We start from the raw sequence: 21083 nt of genomic DNA, 5'->3' as shown, positions 1-21083 counted from the left end.
TTGGATAGATGCATACAGAGAAGCTCCTTCATTGTTCCCTAATATTATTTTTAAGAAGGGGTAGTATGGGGGCGCCATACTTTAGTGATTCCATTCTGACCTCCAGGGCTGTTTCCAGAGTAGTCATGGGAGGCTACTGTTCAGTACCATGGAAGTTGTCCTGTGGTGTCTTTTGTTTCTCAAAAACATGGCAGCATAGGCACATCCAGTAAATCAGGGTGGGCAGATTTCAGGCTTGCATTTTCTACCTTAAAAAAACAAACAAACAAAAACCTAGAACTCTGAAATTTACCAAATGGAACCAGGTGCAAAGGAGTGGCCGGGGTGGGGAGAACAGCATATTCTTCAAACTGAGGAGCAGGATGCTTCCAAGCACCTGCTCAAGTTCACAGAAAAACGAACTCCTGGTTTTCACTCTTGAGACATCATCTGCACAATATATTTAAAGTGGCATCATACCTCTTTAAGCAGTCACGACTTCCATGTGAAGAATCCTGGGAACTGTAGTTTGTTAAGGTGATGAGTTATTAGAAGACCCTTATTACACCCACAGAGCTACAATGCTCACAGTGGTATAGCAGCCAATCCTTCTTCCTAGTAACTCTGTTTTGGATGCAGAGTTCTGCATTTCGATGCCTCTGAAGGCGCTGTTGCTCAGTATGGTGTTGTGTCGCCCAGTTTGGTGTGATGGTTCCAAGCTGAACCAATTCTGACACCTCTGAAAATACTGTTGCTTAATTTGGTGTGTTGGTTCCCAAGAGTGAAGAGCAGGTTTTGGTCTGCTTGGATACCATTGGACAATGTTTTGAATCCAAACAGCAGACTGAACCATTCCAAACTCTGCCTATCTGGAGATGTCACAAGAGATTGTTGCTCAATTTGGTGCAACAAACCGGGTCAATGGGGATGTCTCTGATGGTTCTGCTATTCCAATTTGACATGGCGGTTCTTAAGATGGAGGTGCAGATTTTGGTCTTTGTTTGGAAAAGGTTGACTGCTATTTTGAATCAAGATGGGGGACCGAACCATTCCATACTCCACCATTTTGGATGGTGTGGGAGGTGGCGGCATTGTTAATGGGTGTTGGCAGTGCAGGAGCCACCCACCAAGAGTGCAATCCTGGTGATCACAGAATCATATAATTGCAGTCAGAAGGGACCCTGAAGGCCATCCAGTCCAACCCCCTGCAATGCAGGAATCTCAACTGAGAAGCAGAATACTACAAACCATGGGTGCTACTTAGCTGCATTAAAATGAACTAGAGTTTTGCTGTTGTCATGGAAGATGAACTTGCATCACAAGTGTACACGGATACTTCTAATAAATATGCTACTAGCACAAATGTTTTTGATAGTGGCACTGGCTACTAAATCCCCATAATTTGCTGCTGAATATTTAGCTAAAGAATAAAAAGTTTAACACATAAGAGCAGAAAAAATCCAGAGAGAATAAGTCACTAATGCAGATGTTAGAATGCTGGGAGATTAAAAGCTTATTGAATCAGCTCAGTGATTCCATTTCCACAGCACTGGATTATAATAGTACACTCAATTCCTTAAGAATAATGTTGATGGTAAAGAAACAGCTGTATATTGCTTCAATTTTTTGCCAGCCCTGTGATGCAAGGCATGATGTCATAAAGTCAGGAAAACCATGTAGTATAATAACAAATGCAAATTAAATGGTTATGTTTATAGTTGAATAATCAAAGCCCGGAGAAGGGGATAGAAAAAGGGATCTCTTTCTCTCATTAAACATACATTGTGCCAGGCTCAGAAATTCAAAACTAGCTTGCATTCCGAATTTCTGAAGGTGTCATGGGCTATGCAATGAGACAAAGGCAATTGATAAACTTTTTTGGGTGCTATCCAGCTAAATTATGGTTGTCCACTGAGATCAATGTATTTAAGTTTATTGAGTTGTGCTATGGGACTTCTCACCTGCATACCCTCAAAATCTGCTATAAAAGGTTTGCAGAGTAGTTCTTTGGCACATGTGAGGAAAAGTGAGGCAGGAGAAGTCCTGTTGCACAAGTGGAACTCTGTGTGCAGAGCTGGATTCAACTCATTGATTTCAATGGGTATACTATGAGGAAGACTAATGTTGGGTATCACCCTCTGTACATAAATACCCAAGTGCAAAGACTTATATGCCAAAGGAAATGGCTCTCTTTGCTCTTGCTTGCAGTCTTCTCAAAGTGCATTAACTCTTCTTAGGCCCTTTAAAAATCTTTAGTCTTTTATATTGTTAACATATGTTGAATTCTGAATGGTTCTCAAGGAGGTGAAGCTATCTATGAGTAAATAATTTTTTTTGCATTTTAACGTTGAGGATAACACTTTTCAAAAACATACTGGAATTTAATAACAAAAGCAAAAAATCCATATTAAATAATAAAAATGTAAAACAATCAGTCCAAGGTACATCAATACTGGCGATAAATGGTGATTTAAGTTCACAAAGACATCAAACTGGGATGGGAAATGCTCAGTCTCCCTCTTCTAGGACAGGGAACAGACGTTACCCTTTGCTGAAGGAAGGTCAGATAAATCAGAAAATAGCAACAACCCTGAGATGAATACATGGAAAATATTTGCTTATTAAGGCTCTGCATATAAAATTTAGGACTGCTTCACACATTGTCAAGAACAAACGCTTCCCCACTCAGTATGGACTGCAGGAGGACGTGGCCAATTGGAAGCTCCCGGAGATTTGTACCTGTGCACCACATGTTTGTTTTATTACGCATATTTTTTTCGGTATATTGTTTTTAGCATGTATAATATGCGCACATGCTAAAAATGTGACTGTATGAAGCAACCCTTATTTGCTAAGTGAGCCACAAGTCTTCAAGTCTCGCAGTCAAACCACGTATGCCAATCAACACAAAGATGGCAAGAATCCCTCCCCACCCTAAACATCTACAAAGGAGTTGACTGGCTTTCGAAGCACCTGAAGAATCCTGTGATGAAATGAATGACCCAAGGCATTTAATTGTTGAACACATAAAAGGAAGTATATTTAAAATAAAAAATTGGTCAGAATGTAGAGTCATTTACCGTTGAAAGGAATTTACAGGGCTGCGGCAGATGAGTCTTTTGGAATTGTTAGTTCATCGCAATGCCTAAACTGGTTTCTTCATTGCACAGTATTTTCTCTTAAAATGTGTGCATTTTCAAAACAATTACATACATATTAAAAATCAGCGTTTCTTTGCTTAAACGTAATTAAAACGTTAATACTCTCAGACAACACAGATCTGAAATGGTGAAACCAGTAATTTTTTCCCCCTCCCACCTTTACAACAAATTAAATTGAGACAAAATTACAAACACATTTCACTACATGATTATTAATAAAAATTAGGATTTTTGTTTATAAAGTTGCCCAAAATGCAAGGGATGTGCATAGGTTTTACAACTTAGTCATAGTACTTAATTTTATTCCCTTGGGTACTTCCCCCCATGAACGGAATGTACTTTGCTGTAGATTACAGTTTTTTTTCAACACAGATACACCAACAGCATGAACGCTTGCGACTGTCCACATGCATTAAGAGTCAAGACCCAACTTCAAATCTCTATAAGTTTTACAGAGTTCTTCAAAGAGACAGTATCACATTATTCGGATATTACATGAAAGTACTTCAAAATACTATTCTAAAAATAAAAAAGCAAAGGAAGGCCATTAGAATTTAAGAATTGATCTTGTTATGATTGGGCTAATAATTTCAAATAAATAAAGGAAAGCAAGGTATTCCAATTCACAAAATCAGACTCTAAAAAGAATGTAGTGTTCCAACCCCAAGTTAAGTAACAGATCATATTATTATTAAAATAGATTATAGAAAGCAGCATCTATTTTGTGCAGTTTTAGGGGCCTTTGAAATTAAAAGCTATGATTTCCAAAAATATAACATTCCAAAGGATTGAATAATACATATATTTAAAGATACATTTTAATAAAGTTTAGGAGAACTGATTAAAAAAGATACTGTCTCTTTAAATTAGCATTTTCTCCTCCTATCTATAAGGACATGACGATAATTATAAATTTAGGTCACACTACATCTAGGTAGTCTCTAGGGGCCAAGACCTGTTGACACAAGGTCAACAACAAAGAGGTTCTTCCATGTATGAGGTGGTTCCCAGTAATGATAAAATTCTTCCGGTGATAAGATTAATACACCCAGGAGACAGGAACCCATTGCGAGGCTGTACAAACAAGCTCAATGGCTTCCTCCAGATGCCTGATTGTTTCATCAATTTCATTGTTGATAATTGTAAGATCAAAGTAGTGTGCATATGTTCTCTGTAAGATTTCAGATTCCTTTTGCAAACGCTGAAGAGATTCATCCTGCACAGTGATGGGGGAAAAGGGGAGGTGAAACACATGTATTATTTTCTTGCCATTATATCTTGCATGTGTTACTTATACAGAAGAGACTACCAAATGAAATTCTTACCTAAGAATTTGTCAGTGATTTAGTACCTTAATAAATGCCAAATTCCACTTAATTTGTTATACAGTTTGCCATAGGTTTCTCACAACACAACCATACACTTATCTACTTTCAGGGAGACTTAAATGAACAAGGAATGAAAATGAGAAAAAAGGATCAGCATAAACAAGGACCAAGGGGTATGGAGGGCTATGTCATTAAGGACAACACAACACATACAACCTATTTGTCTTCTGTTATGCATTGATTTGATTAAGGCACATGAGCAATCTAATTCATTTCAATGAAAGAAGCAGCTCCGCACGCATAAAGGAACATGAGCTTGATCCTGTTGTCTCTTTCTAGATCGGGGGTAGGTGGGGGAGGGGCTAACCTGTGGCCTTGCAGATGTTACTGGATTCCAATTCCCATCAGCCACAGCTTGCATGGCCAAGGGTCAGGGATGATGGGAGCTGTAGTCCTGAAATGTCTGGAGGGCCCCATGTTAGTCGCCCCCTTATTTAAATGAATGGGGCGGCCCTTATGAAATCGCTTAATTCACACAAACTGGAAGTTCCTTTATTCACAACAAATTGGTAGATGGTGTTGACTAAAAGGAATACATTGTATGCTCTCTGGTACACATGAACTACTAAAGTGTATTAGAGAACAGGGAAGTTGGGAAACCATTACAGGATCATATTAAGTTTTTCTGATGTGCACACTTTTGCAAACCCTTTAAAGTGTTGGATTTTCAACTCCAGCCAGCATGACCAACAACCAGAGAGCCGTATGTATCCCACATGTGCTCTAAACCTATAAATGCTGGTGTTGCCTTCACAGGGACAACTCTGCTCCCTCCAATAAGAGCAGCCTATGCACACAAAGAGCTTCTAGTTTGGGTATTGTGCATTAGCAACATGAGACCTGTGGTATCAACTAATCCACAGATATATTGCTCCCTCTTCATTACTTTGGCCTATATGAAATTGCCACCACGGGAAACATTCACAGATCAAACCACACTCCTCCTGAACAGGCACGTATCAGGAAAGGGAGGTGAAGCAGAAAAGTACTAAGATTCAGAGCCAATGGATTCAGAAGCCAGGCATGTTATAGCCACACCCTGGTGATACTATGGGCCTTAAAATGATCATGGTGTAAGGCAGGCACCTTCAACTTGCGGCCCTCCAGATGTTTTGGCCTACAACTCCCATGATTCCTAGCTAACAGGACCAGTGGTCAGGGATGATGGGAATTGTAGTCCCAAACATCTGGAGTGCTGAAGGTTGGGGATGCCTGGTGTAAGGCAAAGAAAGTGCAGTTGTTCTTCATTAGTCTAAGTATCTACCAAGAAGCTGCATTTTGGCTTCAGGGATATAACATTTTCCTATCAGCAGAGGCAGTGCTTTTTTCCTGGCAGTACTCAACAGTATGCAGTACTGGGACGCCCCCACCAATCTTGCGATAAGGTATATGGAGGGTGGGGAGAGCAAGCAAGCAAGCAAGCATGGCTAAAAGGGGGATTGCAAAAAGCAGGAGGCTGAGGCAGCGGCAGTGAGGAAAAGGAGGTCCTTGTTTGGGGCTGGAGTTGCTGCTCTCAGTCAACAGGTTGCATCATTCCCCCTCTTCCGCCCTGGACAGGCTCCTATGCTGCTGCCTTGCAGTGCTGCGAGCGGCTGAGTGAGTGCCACTTCCCTTTCGTCTCTGCTCACTCTTTGCATGTGTACGGGGTGGGAGGGAGAGAGAGAAGGGGGACAAGGCTCCACCGCTCTCCATTCTGTAGCTGGGGCAAGCCATAGAGGCGAATGCAGATGGTGGCTGGGGGGAGGGGAAGGAAGGAGAAAGGGAGGGTGGGATGTTGGGTAGGTGTGAAGAGCAGAACGGACCAGGTTGAGGGAGAGGTTAGAGAAGTGAGAGGGGCACACAAAGTAGGCCTTTAATTAATGGAGGGGGGGACAGGAGAGAGTGTGTGAGAGAGAGAGAAAAGGGAGGAAGAGAACCACGGTAAGAACTGTCACCCCTTTTTTCTAGAAAAGAAGCACTGAATAGAGGTACTATAATTTTATATTTGGGAAAATGAAATATTTCCTTCAAACATTGTTACTGAGACTCCTGCATGGATTGTAACCTGTGCATTCACTGGTCTGTGACATCATTACTGAAATGCAATTCCTGTTTCTGTCCATGTCTGGCACCTTTCCACTGTGCAACTTAAAATAATAAGGATTATATATTATTGGTTCCTAAGCTGGTACTTACAGGCAACTTTCTGCACCATTTTGGCAGCTAGATAAAATTAGTACAAGTGCAAGAAAATGAGAAGAAAAGTAAAAATGATAATTCAAGAAAAATAAACAAAACAAGGGCAGTCATGTAGGAGGATATGTCTGTGACATCACCACATCTTACACTTATTTTCATTTCAATTTCTGTCTCCTTTTGTCAGTTCTGTCATACAATTTCAGTGAACAGGTGCTTGCTCCATCTTGGAATCACGAGTTCAGCATTTTGCTTTTTATAAAACGCAATACCAAAATATATACAATTACACCTAGACACCAACTATTGACACTTGATACAAAATGAAATGAATAAAATAGATCTATATGGAAGTTTTAAGCAGCTGGGCTTGGACAAAGTAAAAAACAAACTCCTACTTTCCCAATAAATGTAAGTAATGCTAAAAATTGTTTTAAAGATTAAAAGGAAAAAAAGCTCTGATAATGTCTTCACATCACAAGACATTGTCCAAACTAAATCTATATATTTAAAAAGGTTATTCTCTAGCTGTGTGTAAAGAAACTTGATGTGAACTTCTATTTAGGGACAATCAGTGACATAAAACAGAGAGGCAGACTTCCATCATCTTTTCATGCATTTTCAGCGAACGACTGTGCAGAAATGAGTGGTACAGACATGTCCTTAGAAATATGTGCTTTTAAGGTAGGTTTTAAAATAAGGTAAAGCAGGTAAAGAAAAAGGGATATTTATGCAAATGATGATTTGAAAGGAAAATGAATGAATGGACGTAGTCTTAAACTTCCATTACAGTACAGAGAAACAATAATGAATATAAGATTTCTTCATCAAGATTTCATTCATCACTATTATCTATCACATTAAATTCTGTCAAATAGGGATGAAGTTTCTGTTTGTGCCTATTCTTAAGTACTCTACAAATGTGATTTCACTGCAAAAGTCTTACCTCGTTAATGCCTGGGGTAATTGTAGGTGCAGCGATAAAAACAACAAAAGGAGCAAACTCTGCAGTCCTCAGGACCTTCAGGGCCTAAGGAAAGAATATTTTAGGAGGAGGAGCATGGCATACATTGTAATACATTTGAAGACAAAACATGACTCTGGATCCTTTTGGAAGCCAAATTGTAAGTTGATTAAGTGTTTCCAACCTTGCAGTGCCCGAAATGTCTATGCATTGTTAGGACTTGTTTCTGTCAATGGTACTACTGAATGTAAAAAATAAATTAAATATAATACAAGGGCCCCCAATTTTATCTGGGCTTGGCAGGCAGACACTATTTGTGGTTCTCACTGACCCCACCTGACCTCAGACTTTCTGTTTGTATCAGGCATTGGTGACACTTGGAAGCAGGCTAGAGAACTTAGGAGAGTGACAGCAAGAGGGGAAGAGATCTTTACCACCTTTGATTTCTCTGTGATGTGCAGAGAACTAGGTGAAGGGGCTTTCAATTGCTACTAGGTAACCAGGAATAGCAGGTATGTGTAACTGCTGCTGACTGCCAGGTCGCAACAGTTGTAGGTATTTGATGTTTGATGTTGAAGATTTTGCAAACCAGTACTCAAGCTGATATCATTGCAATTTATACAAATGAGAGAACCCATCTGCACAATTCCTATTGTTCATAAGACAACCTGCAGTTTAAAATACTGTTTCCGTCCGCAACTGTTCTTACTAGTGCTTGAAAAATAGCAAGAAACACTTTGGGCTATGTATGAAGTCTTTTCAGGAGCCCCGCCAAATTTTAATATTTAGAGAGGAAATGTTCCCCCACAAGCCCCTTAGCTGCATCCTTTCCCACTGCAGTTCACAGCTTGTTTATCCCTCTACTGCTGATTCAGCGGCATTTTATATTCCCCAGGTTCTCTTCCCTGAATGATCCCAGCTGATCAGGGATCATGTTGCAAAGGCAATGATTTCACAGACAATAAGGTTTGGCTATGTGTCAACCCACATTCTAAATGGGTATGGAACATCCTTGTTGCTGAGGTGGCTACACCCCACTAACAAGACAGTGTACTGGCCTGATTGCCTAAATAATTAGGGGCACCCTTGGAAAATATTTTCACAAACTTTTGTGGCCCACCTGGGATGTAAAACACACCGCAGATAGACTTTTTGTTTCATATTTCTTTTTGCAAGAGACAAAAATGTTCAGAAAAAGGATACATAGTTAGCTGAGATTCATTTTGTGGGAAAATGTCATATGTTTTTCATATATACCAACAATTTAAAAATCAAGTTCATATATGAAGAAAAGCTCATTAACATATCAAATGTGTTAATTTAGCGCCAAAAATAAAATCGTGTTATATATTTGTAATACAATGAGTTAGTCGCTTCTATATCTACCTGAGGTTCTACGTCAAGTATTGCAATTAATCCCTGTTCATGGATCTTCCGTATTGTTTCCAGTTTTGTCCCGTACATTGCATCTTCATGGCTACCATATTCCAAATATTCGTTGTTTGAAATGTCCTGCATCATTTGGTCATGTGATACAAAGTAATAATTCTTTCCATTCTCTTCATCTTTCTTTGGTGGTCTGGTTGTATCTGTAATTACAAGAGTCAGAACACTGAAACTAGCTCTTTGTTCACTCCCCATGTTTCACACCCAATCTATAATACAGACATACATACAGGATGGTTGCCAATGCTGTCCATGAGCAATGGAGCAGACTTCTGCTCATGTAAGGGGACTTTAACTTCCCCTCAACCCCTTTGCAGCAGCTCCTTGCATGCCCTCAAAATTTGCTTCAAAGGATTATAGACTGTCCATATATTCTGATGCCAAAGACATTCATAAGTAAATATGGTGGACTATTATTTTTCTCGAAGCAACTAACATGAGTCTGACCAAACTGCGGGAGGCAGTGGAAGACAGGAGTGCCTGGCGTGCTCTGGTCCGTGGGGTCACAAAGGGTCAGAAACGACAACATTATTCTTCACCTTCATATATTTGTATTTGCAAAGACTACCACTAATTATTTCAGTATTTTTACATTGTTTTGTCATGCGGTGGAAAACAAGAATGATGTTTTTTAAATTGCAGAACACTGAAGAAAACACTTCTGAAAGCAATTCTTTAGAATAATTTTTTAAAAATGATTTTATTACGAGTACAGCAGCCCCATATTTTTACTACCCACAGTTCATAATATCTCAATACCTATACTCAGAAAACGTATAGGTAAGTTAATGTTGTAGTTATCCATAGCTGTATCTATTGTAAATGTGGCTGCGTGAAAGTTCCACATTTGTACTGTGAGAAGCGGACAGCCAGGGAGTCGTGCTAGGGCTGGAGGTGGAAGGGAATAGGAAAAACTGACTAAATTTGCCACGACAGATCACAAAATGGTGTGAATTTATGAGGGAAAGTATTTTGCTTCTGCACTAGGGTTCTTTGGTGCTGTTGAGGTGTTTCTCTTCCACAGTCAGCTGGAAGGGGTATATGAAAGAAGCTACACTTGAAACTACATAATGCTATAATCCCCATTACAATTCTGCAATGCCCATTGCTTGTTGTCAGGGTCCACTCTAGCTGGGGTGTCCCCCCTCACTTACAGAGCCAATAGACACCATCTGCCCTATGAGGAGAAAAAGAGGGCAAAGACAACAAATGACACAGTATATAAAGCTGGCTTGGGCTTGCTCTAGGTGGACCACCCAGGGGCCAGAAACAAAACCCCCGTGAGGAGGAAGAAGAGGGTGAGGCACAGAGAACATGAGGTCAAGCAGTCTCCCCACCCCCAAGCCTGCTTCACATACTGTATCATTTGTTGTAGGCCTTTTAAACTGTAAACCACCCTGGGTGCTTGGGCAGAAGGGCAATGAATAAATAACATAATTTTGCACACAGAAGATAGTTGTAGGCAATCTCCGGTAGTAGATGATGTGAAATATTCCTTCCTGAGATCCTGGAGAGCAGCTGACAGAATAGAAAATATTGGGACAGACAGCAGAAGCTGCCTTCTACTACTTCAGATCATTGGTGTACGTGGCTCAAGTTGCTACTCTGAGATTGGGGTTAGGATGCAGAGAAAGGAAAAGTTGAAATGTCTGTATTGAAATGTGTTCCAAAAAACACAGCCAAGGGTTTTGCGGTCAGGAAAAGGACAGAAAATTTATTTTCAGCCTTATGATTGAAAGGGCATACAAAAAAGCTGGAAGTGTTTCCAAGAGGCAGTTCCTCTCATGCTGGTTTGATCAATGATCTCTACTGGGTGTAGAGAGAAAGAGAAATTGCCTTCTTAATTATCAGGTGCGTTCTTCATGCAGCACCTTCTCCCACAGTCGTCTCTTGCAATGTATTTGTGCTCTGCTTATTGCACAACAGTGTATATTATTAATTAATTAAATTTGTATACTGCCTTTCATCTGTAGATCGCAGGGCGGTTCCCAACATAAAAGTTGTGCATTAGTTATGGTCAACCTCTGACTGCAGGACTGCAAACAGCCTGGGGATGGTTTCCAGTGTACAGTAAATTCAGGCCATATTCCATACATGGTTTACAGAATGCACAAAATGAAGCAGGTGGCAAGGGACTTGATGGATGGAGTTGGTAGAGGAACTCTGAAAACCACCACTATATTTAGCTTTTAATCAAATTACAATTGTTGGAAAGTAACAAATTAGGTATATCATAATAAGTAGTTAATATGCAGCTATCTGCCTCATAACACAGTTACTTACGTGGAATAGGGTATGCAAATCTGTCTGGATGTTTTGTGATTAGTGTATTTTTTATATGTCGTCTCCCAACACCATGTGCTCCTACAGGAAAGGAAATTTAATATTATCACAGAGATTCAAAATTATGTTGTTTAAATTTCAATTATAGAACAAAAATGATGCTTGAAATTACCTAGTAAGACTAGTGTTTTCCTTTTGAATGCTGGCAATTTTACTACTTCTTCATACGTGACAAGATCTAATTGATCAAACACTGAAACAGAAAACAAAAGCCAGAAATAAGGTGAAAAAGTATAGCGAATCTACCCAATTTTCCACAAATGCCAAATTTATAGGCTAAACCAATATTTTAACCAACCATTTCCTTCTTTCAATTTATTAAACAAGCTAATTTTGCTTCAATATTAAGATCATATTTCAAATTGCATGCTTAAGAATTTGAGATCATGCACTATGCACGTTACAAAAAATTAGTGCTTCTGGAAAATTCTGGGATTCCTGAAAGTGAGCAATAAAGTTTGTAGACAGATGAATACAAATATGAGAACATCTACTTACACAGACAATAAAGATTTAGATTTTATTAAAACTATGGAAATGCATTAAATTGTTTGGTTTTATTGTTTTACTTACTCTTCCATGTACATTTATCAGATTAATTGTAAGTAGAGTTCTCTTCACACAGAAGTGCTAATTTTATATTAACATGCTCTCTAAATTTCAGACGGTGAGTAAAGATCTGATGACAGAGGATGGCTTCACGGCACACTATAAAGCCACCACCATAATTCAAGCATTTAATAAAATATGACTCTAGTAAAGGTTCTCAATTTTCCTTATGTTTACTGCAATGTGATCTCAAACCACTGTCAATTGCTATGATACAGCAAATCAAATTAACAACCCTGTCCTTACTTGTGGCCAATAATGACAGGTTTCTGGTGCTTTAATAATTTCTGTAGAAAACAATTGTCAGCTGAAGGATTTAGGCCAATTGTAATGGTATATTTGAATAACTAAATTATGATGATGTTAATAGTGAAGAAGCCATTCTATTAAACATTGTCTAGTATGATTTTGAAAAAAAAGGGAGGACCTAACAGTATGCATGGCTTAACTTTAATCAATTTATTAGAGTACCATTTTAAATTTAGATTCAGAACCAGGACATCCAAACATTTTTTCAGGACCTATTTCCAGGACAGGACAGGACAGTCAGTGGGTGGATCCAGATTAACTTCAGGTGTAATTCTGTCCATAGTACTCTCCTGCTGTCATTGGTCAGTTTTCCCATTCTCCAGGCAGCCTCCTCTGCCTTCCTCCCAACAAGCTGCTCTGGAGGATCAGGAAAGCCTCCGAAGAGCATGAGGAGGGGCTAGGAGGGTTGCAGAGGGAGTGGGGAAATGAGTGACAATTACGTCCTCCCCTTCTTCCAAGGGAAGTCTCCACTGCATCTCAGCCCATTTTGGCCAGCTGAAGGTCCCCTTTCATTTGTTGGAAGGCTACGTTTGGACCAAATCTATCTCCAGGTACAGCAATATTATGTCAAGAATGTTAGAAAGCTTTCAGTTTTGTTTTTTAAAAAATAAACCCCACACCCCATATAGCTGCTACGGTGGCAGAGGTGTCCCTTGAGATCAAAAGGTGGGGCATAAACACTTGATGAATTAAAAGCCAATATCTACTTCAGCAAGCGAAACATTTTAGTTTCAAAAACATTTCCAGGCAAATTCTAGGTATTTTTTAAATATTTACATCTTTAACATTTCTTCAGAGCTATCCCTAAACATATCTCAAGAACTTATATTGCCATGTACCAAGAACGTGTGTCAGTTATATCCTCAGGTTATTAAAATCAAAGAGCTTGTTCTACAATATCCCACCTAAGTCAGTAACTAGTAATATTAAGTCCTAAAAAATTTCCCTTCTGAAAAACTTCACTCCAGCTCCCCAAAATAATATATCATGCTAATAAGAATAAAAATGGTCACCCGGTAGTACTTTTCAGGCCCTTGCTATATTTGCTAAGAGTAGAACCACCCTTAGTGAAAACAGAACACAGTTCCTTAACTACAAAACAAACAGAATAAAACATTCTGGTAAATAATCATGACCACTAATAATTTCAGGGTTTCCAACAGAAATGAAGAAATGACTTTTTAAACACAAATTCAGGAGTACATGGACACATTTACAGACTGAACTTTTAAACACTTCTACACTTCTAGCTAATAAAGAAAAGGAGTTATTGAAAGGAAACCGTAAGAAGCAAATAAAGAGGCATTGTCACTTGACAGGTTACTTACATGCACAGAGGCCATTGGGATTAAGACAGCATGAAAAATGTACAGGGGTCATTGAAATATGGCTCATAATATATTAGTAAAATAAAAGTATATGCACAAAATAAACTTCACCATGCAATAGTCTAAACACAAGGCAAATAAATCACGTTAAATGATAAGCATGTTTTATAAAAACTTGGCTCTGTCCTGTAAGTTGCTGTCATTGGCATTACCAGACGAATAATTGAATATGCCTATGGTCTGGTGTTTAGAGAAAAGAAACCCACAACACTTGGCCTTTATAAATTCAGGGTTGTATCCAATGCTTCTGTGTGCAACTGGAAGTCCACTCACAGAGCACTAGATTCCACTCTTACTTTATAATTTTAAAATAAAACTTAGAAGTAATAACCTGCACTTCCAATTAGCTGTAGATATTGATGGGCAAGAATGAGCCTCATGGCCAGAATTTCTAAAATAACTAGGAATAAAATAAAAAGGAATTCAGAGATAACAGAAATAGGAGAGAAGGTAAGAAATACTGCCTATACACTATAAATGCAGGGTTGAATTCCATGGTGTCCTTCCATTCAGGGAACAGTTTGATCTAGAGGACTATTTCCTCCCCATTTTTTGTAGGATAGAATGCCCTTTCCCCCTGAATGCTTAAATCCGCTTCACAGACTTATAAGGGTAATTCCCTCTTCTCTTCTGCCAGTGGAGGTCTCCACTATATCAAAGATGCTTCTGCAAAAGGAATGATTCCTTCCAATTGTGGAAATGCACCATTGGATACCACTCAAAGGGAGGAGAAAAATAAACCAGTTTGAATTTTGGAACTTATTTTAAAGAGCTTTCCTTTCCTTGTGAAGTATGTGTCTAGCCATCTGGTTTGTTTGGAGGACACCATTTATAACTTGTATTTTTTAAAAATTAAAAAACACATTACTAACAAGGCAGCAACATGCCTCCCCATCAGTATTGAGAATGAGATATTGCGCATGTGCAAAGGTTGAGTAATTGAAAGGAAAAGGTGGAACGATGGGGCGTGAAAGAATTAAGGGAGGAAGGGTTGCAGAGGTAGTTTTAGCAACTGGTCTGTACACTACAGATTCCATAGCATTTTTAAAAAACCCAAATATATTAAAAACACACAGATTGAGGGGTCCTGACAATCTCTATGGTAGCAGCAAAACACAAAGAACTCTGGATTTATTTTGGGGGATTGGTGTCTGACACCCAGAAAGTTTCTGCCAGCAGTTTCAAATTCTCTTTGATAAGAGACTGTAGTAGGGACAGGACCACTCATTCACCCAAAGCACAAGAAACAGGCAAGAAGATAATGACACACAAATCAGGTATCCAAGTTATGTAACTCCATTTTTGCCTATGTACTTACTTGTTATTGCTTCAGATTTAAAATACAAGTACAACTACCTACAATTTATTGTGACTCATCATCATAATAAATACTGGACTCCTCCTAGATTCCATAAATTATGAATGGACCAATCCCCACCAAACCTAGAATATTAGGTGAATTGGGGGCATGAAGTACGGTAGTTCAAATGAAGTGCTGTTAAATCCCATTCATTTCAGAGGGTGAGTTAAGCACATGCTTAAATCTCTCTGCTGAAATCAATCGGACTTAACACCGTTTACCTCAGATAGATTGGGCCTTTCCAATTTGAAACATTTACTGTTTGAATTTTATTCCTGTTACCTTAAACACATTTGAGTTTTTCATAAGACTCTATGCAAGGAAATGCACCCCACCAGCAATATGAAGCAATTTCCAAATTGCCTGCCCATACTTTGACAAATTCCACATTTTAATGAGCATGCTTTGGAACATGGTGATTTCTGCATTTGATGGTCCAAATTAAAATGCACTAATCCTAAGAACAATTTAGAAGAAAGTCTCACTGAATTCACTGCCTCTGATTGTATTGTAACAGTTTTTTCACAAGGCAGATCCATCTAGGTAATGGTCCATTTTGAAGTACATTATTGCGCTTTATATTGGTAACTAACACAGCAGAATAGTACAGAGTATTGTGTGGGAAAATCCACTTCAGAAAAACATTCACAGTAGATTTCAATCTATCATTCAGGTGACACGAGTTTGCAGGCCATGGGGGAACTGCTTGTGGTCTCATATGAAGATTTGATGTTATACACAGGAGCTTATCACCACACACTGGAATATGTATGCAAACTATATTTTCACACTTTGACTATTACTTTTAATCTTCAACTTGTTTTTGTAAAAAACTTAAATATTTTTAAAACAAACAAACAAACAAACAAACAAACAAACAAACAAACAGGCACAGTCCTAATTTTAGGAGCTTGGAGTAAAACATATAGAATAGAAATAATTATGCTAATAAATATGAAAGGAACTTTTGTCTTTAATATACAAGCAACCCTTATGAATATTTGCACTGTCCTTTTCTATTTGTCAGTGTAGCTATGTGTAGCTCGACTATAAAAAATATCCGTTCTGTTGCACAATGGATGCCCACTCACAATACATTGTACCTAATGCTTAGATACTATTTCCAACTGTGCATAGGACACTGAAGGACAAAGTGGGAGGTGTCTATGTTAGCATGAAAAGCAAGGGGTAAGGATTTACAGGAATTTTCACTGCTGCATTCATATAATATCTTTTAGAGAATAGCCCCCAAATGTAGAGTCTGGGTGTGTGCGTGTCTCAAAATGTGTGCACAGTTCTGGTGAAATATTTCCAAATTTGGTGAGAACCTGGAATTGCCACATTCAAGATACCAAAACTCCTCAGTCTCAGTCATGTTCATTGCTCCTCTCCTCCCCTGCCCCACAACAGAAACTGTACTTAGGTTGTCCCAAATTTCCCACCCTTTCTTCTATAGCCCTTTCCCAAACTCCTTAAAAACAAAAATCCCTTCCTTCAACTATAGCAAAGGAATGAAAAATACACAACAAATTGTATATTTAAGCAAGTTCCAGAATTTGGAAGTGCCCTATAACGCTTAATTGTCTGAGTGTCAGAGTACCACAATACATCTTCATCACAAATACAGTGCCCACAGTCACATTAGACCGAAATGTCTTAACACAAAAACTTAAAATATAAACCCCCCAAATGCAAACATACAGTAGATGAAAATATGCATAATTTTCAGTTCCATTGTAATGAAATCCATGATGTACCCAGTCTCTTTCTTTTTGCTAATTCCCTTTGAGACTTCCTCAGATGTGAGAAGCGTCAAATGTAATAAATTACACTAACTCTCAAAAGATATGCATAATGTTAAACTTATTAAAACTGTTTTATTTCTTAAGAGCACTGTATTTTCTTGGAAGTTCAACTGCATATGCAAATTCTGTACAGCTGCAAAAACATTCTTGTACAACATCTCAGATTACCTAACACTGTCTCCAAGATGCAGATCTTGCCCCAGATGCATCAGCACATTTTCCATATTCAACTTATGCTAACCATTGCTTTTCCCATATATTGTTTATTCACCAGTATCTGTTTAGCGCTTATGCTTTCATACGCTTCAATATCTGGATTTTTTAAGTTAAATGTTTCCACTGAGAGACATTGGTGAAATTAAAATTTTACTTGATAATGAACAATGCAGCAATGTTAAATACGGCTTTATGTGCATTATGTTTTTCTCACCTGCATTGTGCTTTGCTAAGTATTTGTCTTTGTATTGCTTCTTTTTCTTTCCAAACCAAGTACAGCTTGCCTGCTGCTCTTGTTTAGTCTTCTCCATAGCAATACAAGCCACTCGCCTTGTAGGTGAAGAGGAAAAAACTATCAGCTTGTTACTAAAGATTACTTTTTAAATGAAGCAATGTTAATATTTATCTGTAACATAATCTCCCCCACCATTTTTTTTTTTGCAGGACAGATTAAAATTCATTCCCCAGCCTTCACATTGGAATTTTTGATGACCCTTTTCAAAACACCAATTCATTGTTTACCACACCAGCAGCCACCATGGAGTCAAATGAGTTATTGCTGCTTTAAAATATAGCTGCAGCTGCTGAGAGGAGCTAAGGCAGGGGCGAAGCAGCACTTTGACAGCTGTGGCTCTTTTCATCAGTCACAGCACAGGGCATGGCAGAAGGTACTCCAGTTCTCAAAGCCCCTCAGCCTGCCATGGCTACTGACTGTCATGACTGATGACAGGAGGGAGCTCCTGGGGCAACTATCATGAATACAATCCTCCAATAGCAGGGTGATCTGAAAACAAACTTAAATTACATGACCTTCATAGTCTAAACATGAAGGAAGGCCTTGATTTCATTCGCATTGCCAAAAGCAGGATGGACTGCTGCTTAATCCATAGTGGTCCAGTTTGTTCCACCTGGTTATTTAGTGCAACATCAGCCACAATTTGGGTACGGAGTAGATCTCTGATCTCTACAGTGGTAGCCTTCCTTTTAGTAGATAACCAGTACAGACTATATCCACATATAGGATAAGGATGACTGAGATTTTATCTTAGAGACTTCCTAATAACAGACCTGGTCTTCAGGTTTGCTATTATCAAGCCTTTAGCAGGAACTTCATGGCCGCTATGACAATCATTTGGCTATGCTGATGTGTTACAAACCCAGATAATGGCCTAAGATTATATGATGCATTTCTGCTACTGAAGTCTAACAAGTATAATCTTGGAAGCTGCCTTGGTGGGGTGCTGACTAAGAACCATATATAAGTTGCTCTGAGCTCCTCAGAGGAAGACTAGGGTGTAAGTTTAATTAATTAATTAGAAACCACACACAGAAGGCAGGATACACTCTTGATTAAGCGTTCTGTAGCGGGAGGCAGTGGAAGACAGAACTGCCTGGCGTGCTCTGATCCATGGGGTCACGAAGAGTCGGAAACGACTAAACAATAACAGCGTCCTAGATTTAGGTAGCCAAGGTATGAGGGTATTGTTGTAATACATTTTGTCATGAATTGACCACAACCTTATGTAGGCCTGAGTAGTCTCAGTTCATGCTCTCTGCAGTACTTCTCCAGAAGCTGATGGATCCTTTGACTTACAGAATTATTTGGAGGATTTATCCATTGACACTAAAGGTCACTCTGGTGACAGAATGGTTGATATATGAAATCAAAGTTGAGTACGGCTACAATGCTGTGGCAGCTAGGCATTCTATTCTCACACTTTTGTAAGGTGCTACTCCTTGGTAACTGAATTGCTAAGAAACTTAAAGCAGCAGGAAAAGCAACTGAGGGCAAGCAGTGTAAGATTCAGGCCGAATCAAACTAAGCACAACACAGATATCATTTGAAGGTCATGCCATGGGAGTGAAACAAATGCCATGCCATCTGGTGGAGCTCTTCTGCGTAGGCAAGGGGTTGTTGCCCTCTCTGGTTGGTCACTTATGTGAACTAACTGCAGTTTGTTATGGACTTGCTTTGCAAGGCATTTGCAGAAAAACAACATTGTCTTCAATCTGATCTGGACACTGCTACTACATGATAGTATCCAAACAGAGGCACTGAAAGTATCCTCTTATTTGTCCAATGCCAACATGGTGTATGGGAAAATGTTAGCGACCATTTACACTAAAAGGAAGAGCAGGTTGTTGAATGGGATTACCAATACATTTTTAAATTAGAGGAAGCTACTGCTGCCTCAGATGACAGCAATGATAAAAGCCCTCTGAAGGCTAGTGTATAAGCAGATAATTTATACAGCTACTATCTAGTGTCTAATCTCACTATTATTTTAAAGATGGTGGGGAAAAATGGTTGCTGAATCACACAACTCTCCCCAAACAATTTGTTTAGTTTAGTAGACCTGGCAGTCTAGCCAAGGAAGGACAAATGCAACACCATTTTCAACCATAAATTTCTCATGGATTGTCCACAGCACTTGTTCAAAATATCAATGAGAAAACGTCATGGCAGCACTCATCTGCGTCTTCACTGAATTGTTGATAGAAATGATTATGGAAGGCATATTTTAGTTTGTAGGGCGTCGTATCCAATGGAATGGGTGTTCACCTTGTTGTGAGACATGGTAAACACCCATTTCGTTGGAAACGATGCTCCACTCCCAAAACTACACTTCAAGTAAGACCAATTTTTCTTTTCTTTGTCACAAAGAGGCTGCCTGAATAAGTTCCACAGGGACTGATCTTATCACTGCAGTGTTACCACCACTTACGTCTCCCAGGAGTAGTCTCAGGATATATGTGCATGTTCTTGCTATAACAGTGTATGTGTGTTTTGAGCACTAGACTGAATGACCAATTTAATTGACTAAATCAAACACTTTTTTTTGCCAGAAAAAGGGAACAAATGTTTCAAATCGTAGGCACATTTTGACAGACCAATTTATTTTAAATTACAGACATATTAATTTTATAAAATTCCAAACATACCATTCCTGAAGCTCAGGAGAAGGAATGAGGCCTGCAGTTCCATTTTTTGAATTCTCCAGTTTACCCTGCCACCAATTGTGATCATCTTTGCTAATAATCTGGATAATATCACCAACTCTAAATCTGATACCAGCTTCTTTGCAGGGAATGAGGTCATCCTTTGCTGGGTCATATTCAAATTGTGCTCTTACATATATCTATAAAACAGGAGTTTGTGAAAACAATGCGATGTTAATATGGTTAGACAGGTGAAATGTTACTCTATAATCTAACTATCACTGTTTGCATCCAGGCTTAGGAAGATACCAGTATTAGACATAAGAATGACGGCTGAAAACAAAACAGAAAAAGCTGGAAAGAACTGTGGTAATGATTTTGATGAAGCCTTTAATTGGAGTGCTTTAACATTCCATTGAAACTTTGAAATTCTACTTCACCTCTTTGTCTGTTTACATTAAAATATTGTTACTAGTTACTCAAAATATGAAATAGAAATATGTATAACTTAATGGACAATACCTTAACTAACAAAAACTTTAATTCAGAAGATGAAAAATAATGATGCACACAGTGCATCTTTACTATGTGCTGAACACAAGCTATATTACTAGGGGCATATCTATAGGCAGCTTCCTGTGTTCTAAATCTTTCATTTTTATGTATGTTAAGATTCCATTTGACCCAGACCCTGGAGGAAGAGGACTGGGACCCCACGGCAGATCCCACCCCAACTGAAGACCTCAAGCAACTGACAGAAAGCCAGTCTATAAAGCCCTGTTTCAACGATTCCTTGTCTGGGCTCCCCAATAACTTCCTCAACATCATCTCAAGTCCTGTCTTAATCCTCAGTTCTCCCTCATGCACCTCCAGCCTTCAGGAGTCATGACAGCTGTAGATAAGAAGGACAGAATCATAGAAGGAATGCCTAATTTTGCTGTCAGATGGCCAGAGGTCTACTGAGAGAAGGAAAAGATCTAGCCCTTAGATTCAACATGTA

General features: G+C 38.9%; 1 protein-coding gene across 11 annotated transcripts in view; it reads right to left on the bottom strand.

Moving 5' to 3' along the window:
- Positions 1-2339: 2339 nt before the first annotated feature.
- The window catches only part of CASK (calcium/calmodulin dependent serine protein kinase), a 127027-nt gene continuing 108283 nt past the window's right edge, over positions 2340-21083 (bottom strand). For all 11 annotated transcript variants that reach the window (XM_053386883.1, XM_053386882.1, XM_053386886.1 and 8 more), the window contains 7 exons: positions 20087-20283; positions 17358-17473; positions 11569-11649; positions 11397-11477; positions 9054-9256; positions 7650-7733; positions 2340-4356 (listed from right to left, as the gene is read on the bottom strand). In XM_053386883.1, coding sequence (XP_053242858.1) covers positions 4180-4356; positions 7650-7733; positions 9054-9256; positions 11397-11477; positions 11569-11649; positions 17358-17473; positions 20087-20283 — 939 coding nt within the window. In that variant the 3' untranslated portion in view covers positions 2340-4179. The remainder of the gene's footprint in view (positions 4357-7649; positions 7734-9053; positions 9257-11396; positions 11478-11568; positions 11650-17357; positions 17474-20086; positions 20284-21083) is intronic.

Source organism: Podarcis raffonei, chromosome 4 (assembly GCF_027172205.1).
Source record: "Podarcis raffonei isolate rPodRaf1 chromosome 4, rPodRaf1.pri, whole genome shotgun sequence".
Lineage (NCBI taxonomy): Eukaryota > Metazoa > Chordata > Lepidosauria > Squamata > Lacertidae > Podarcis > Podarcis raffonei.
This window is presented reverse-complemented; position numbering and strand designations above follow the sequence as displayed.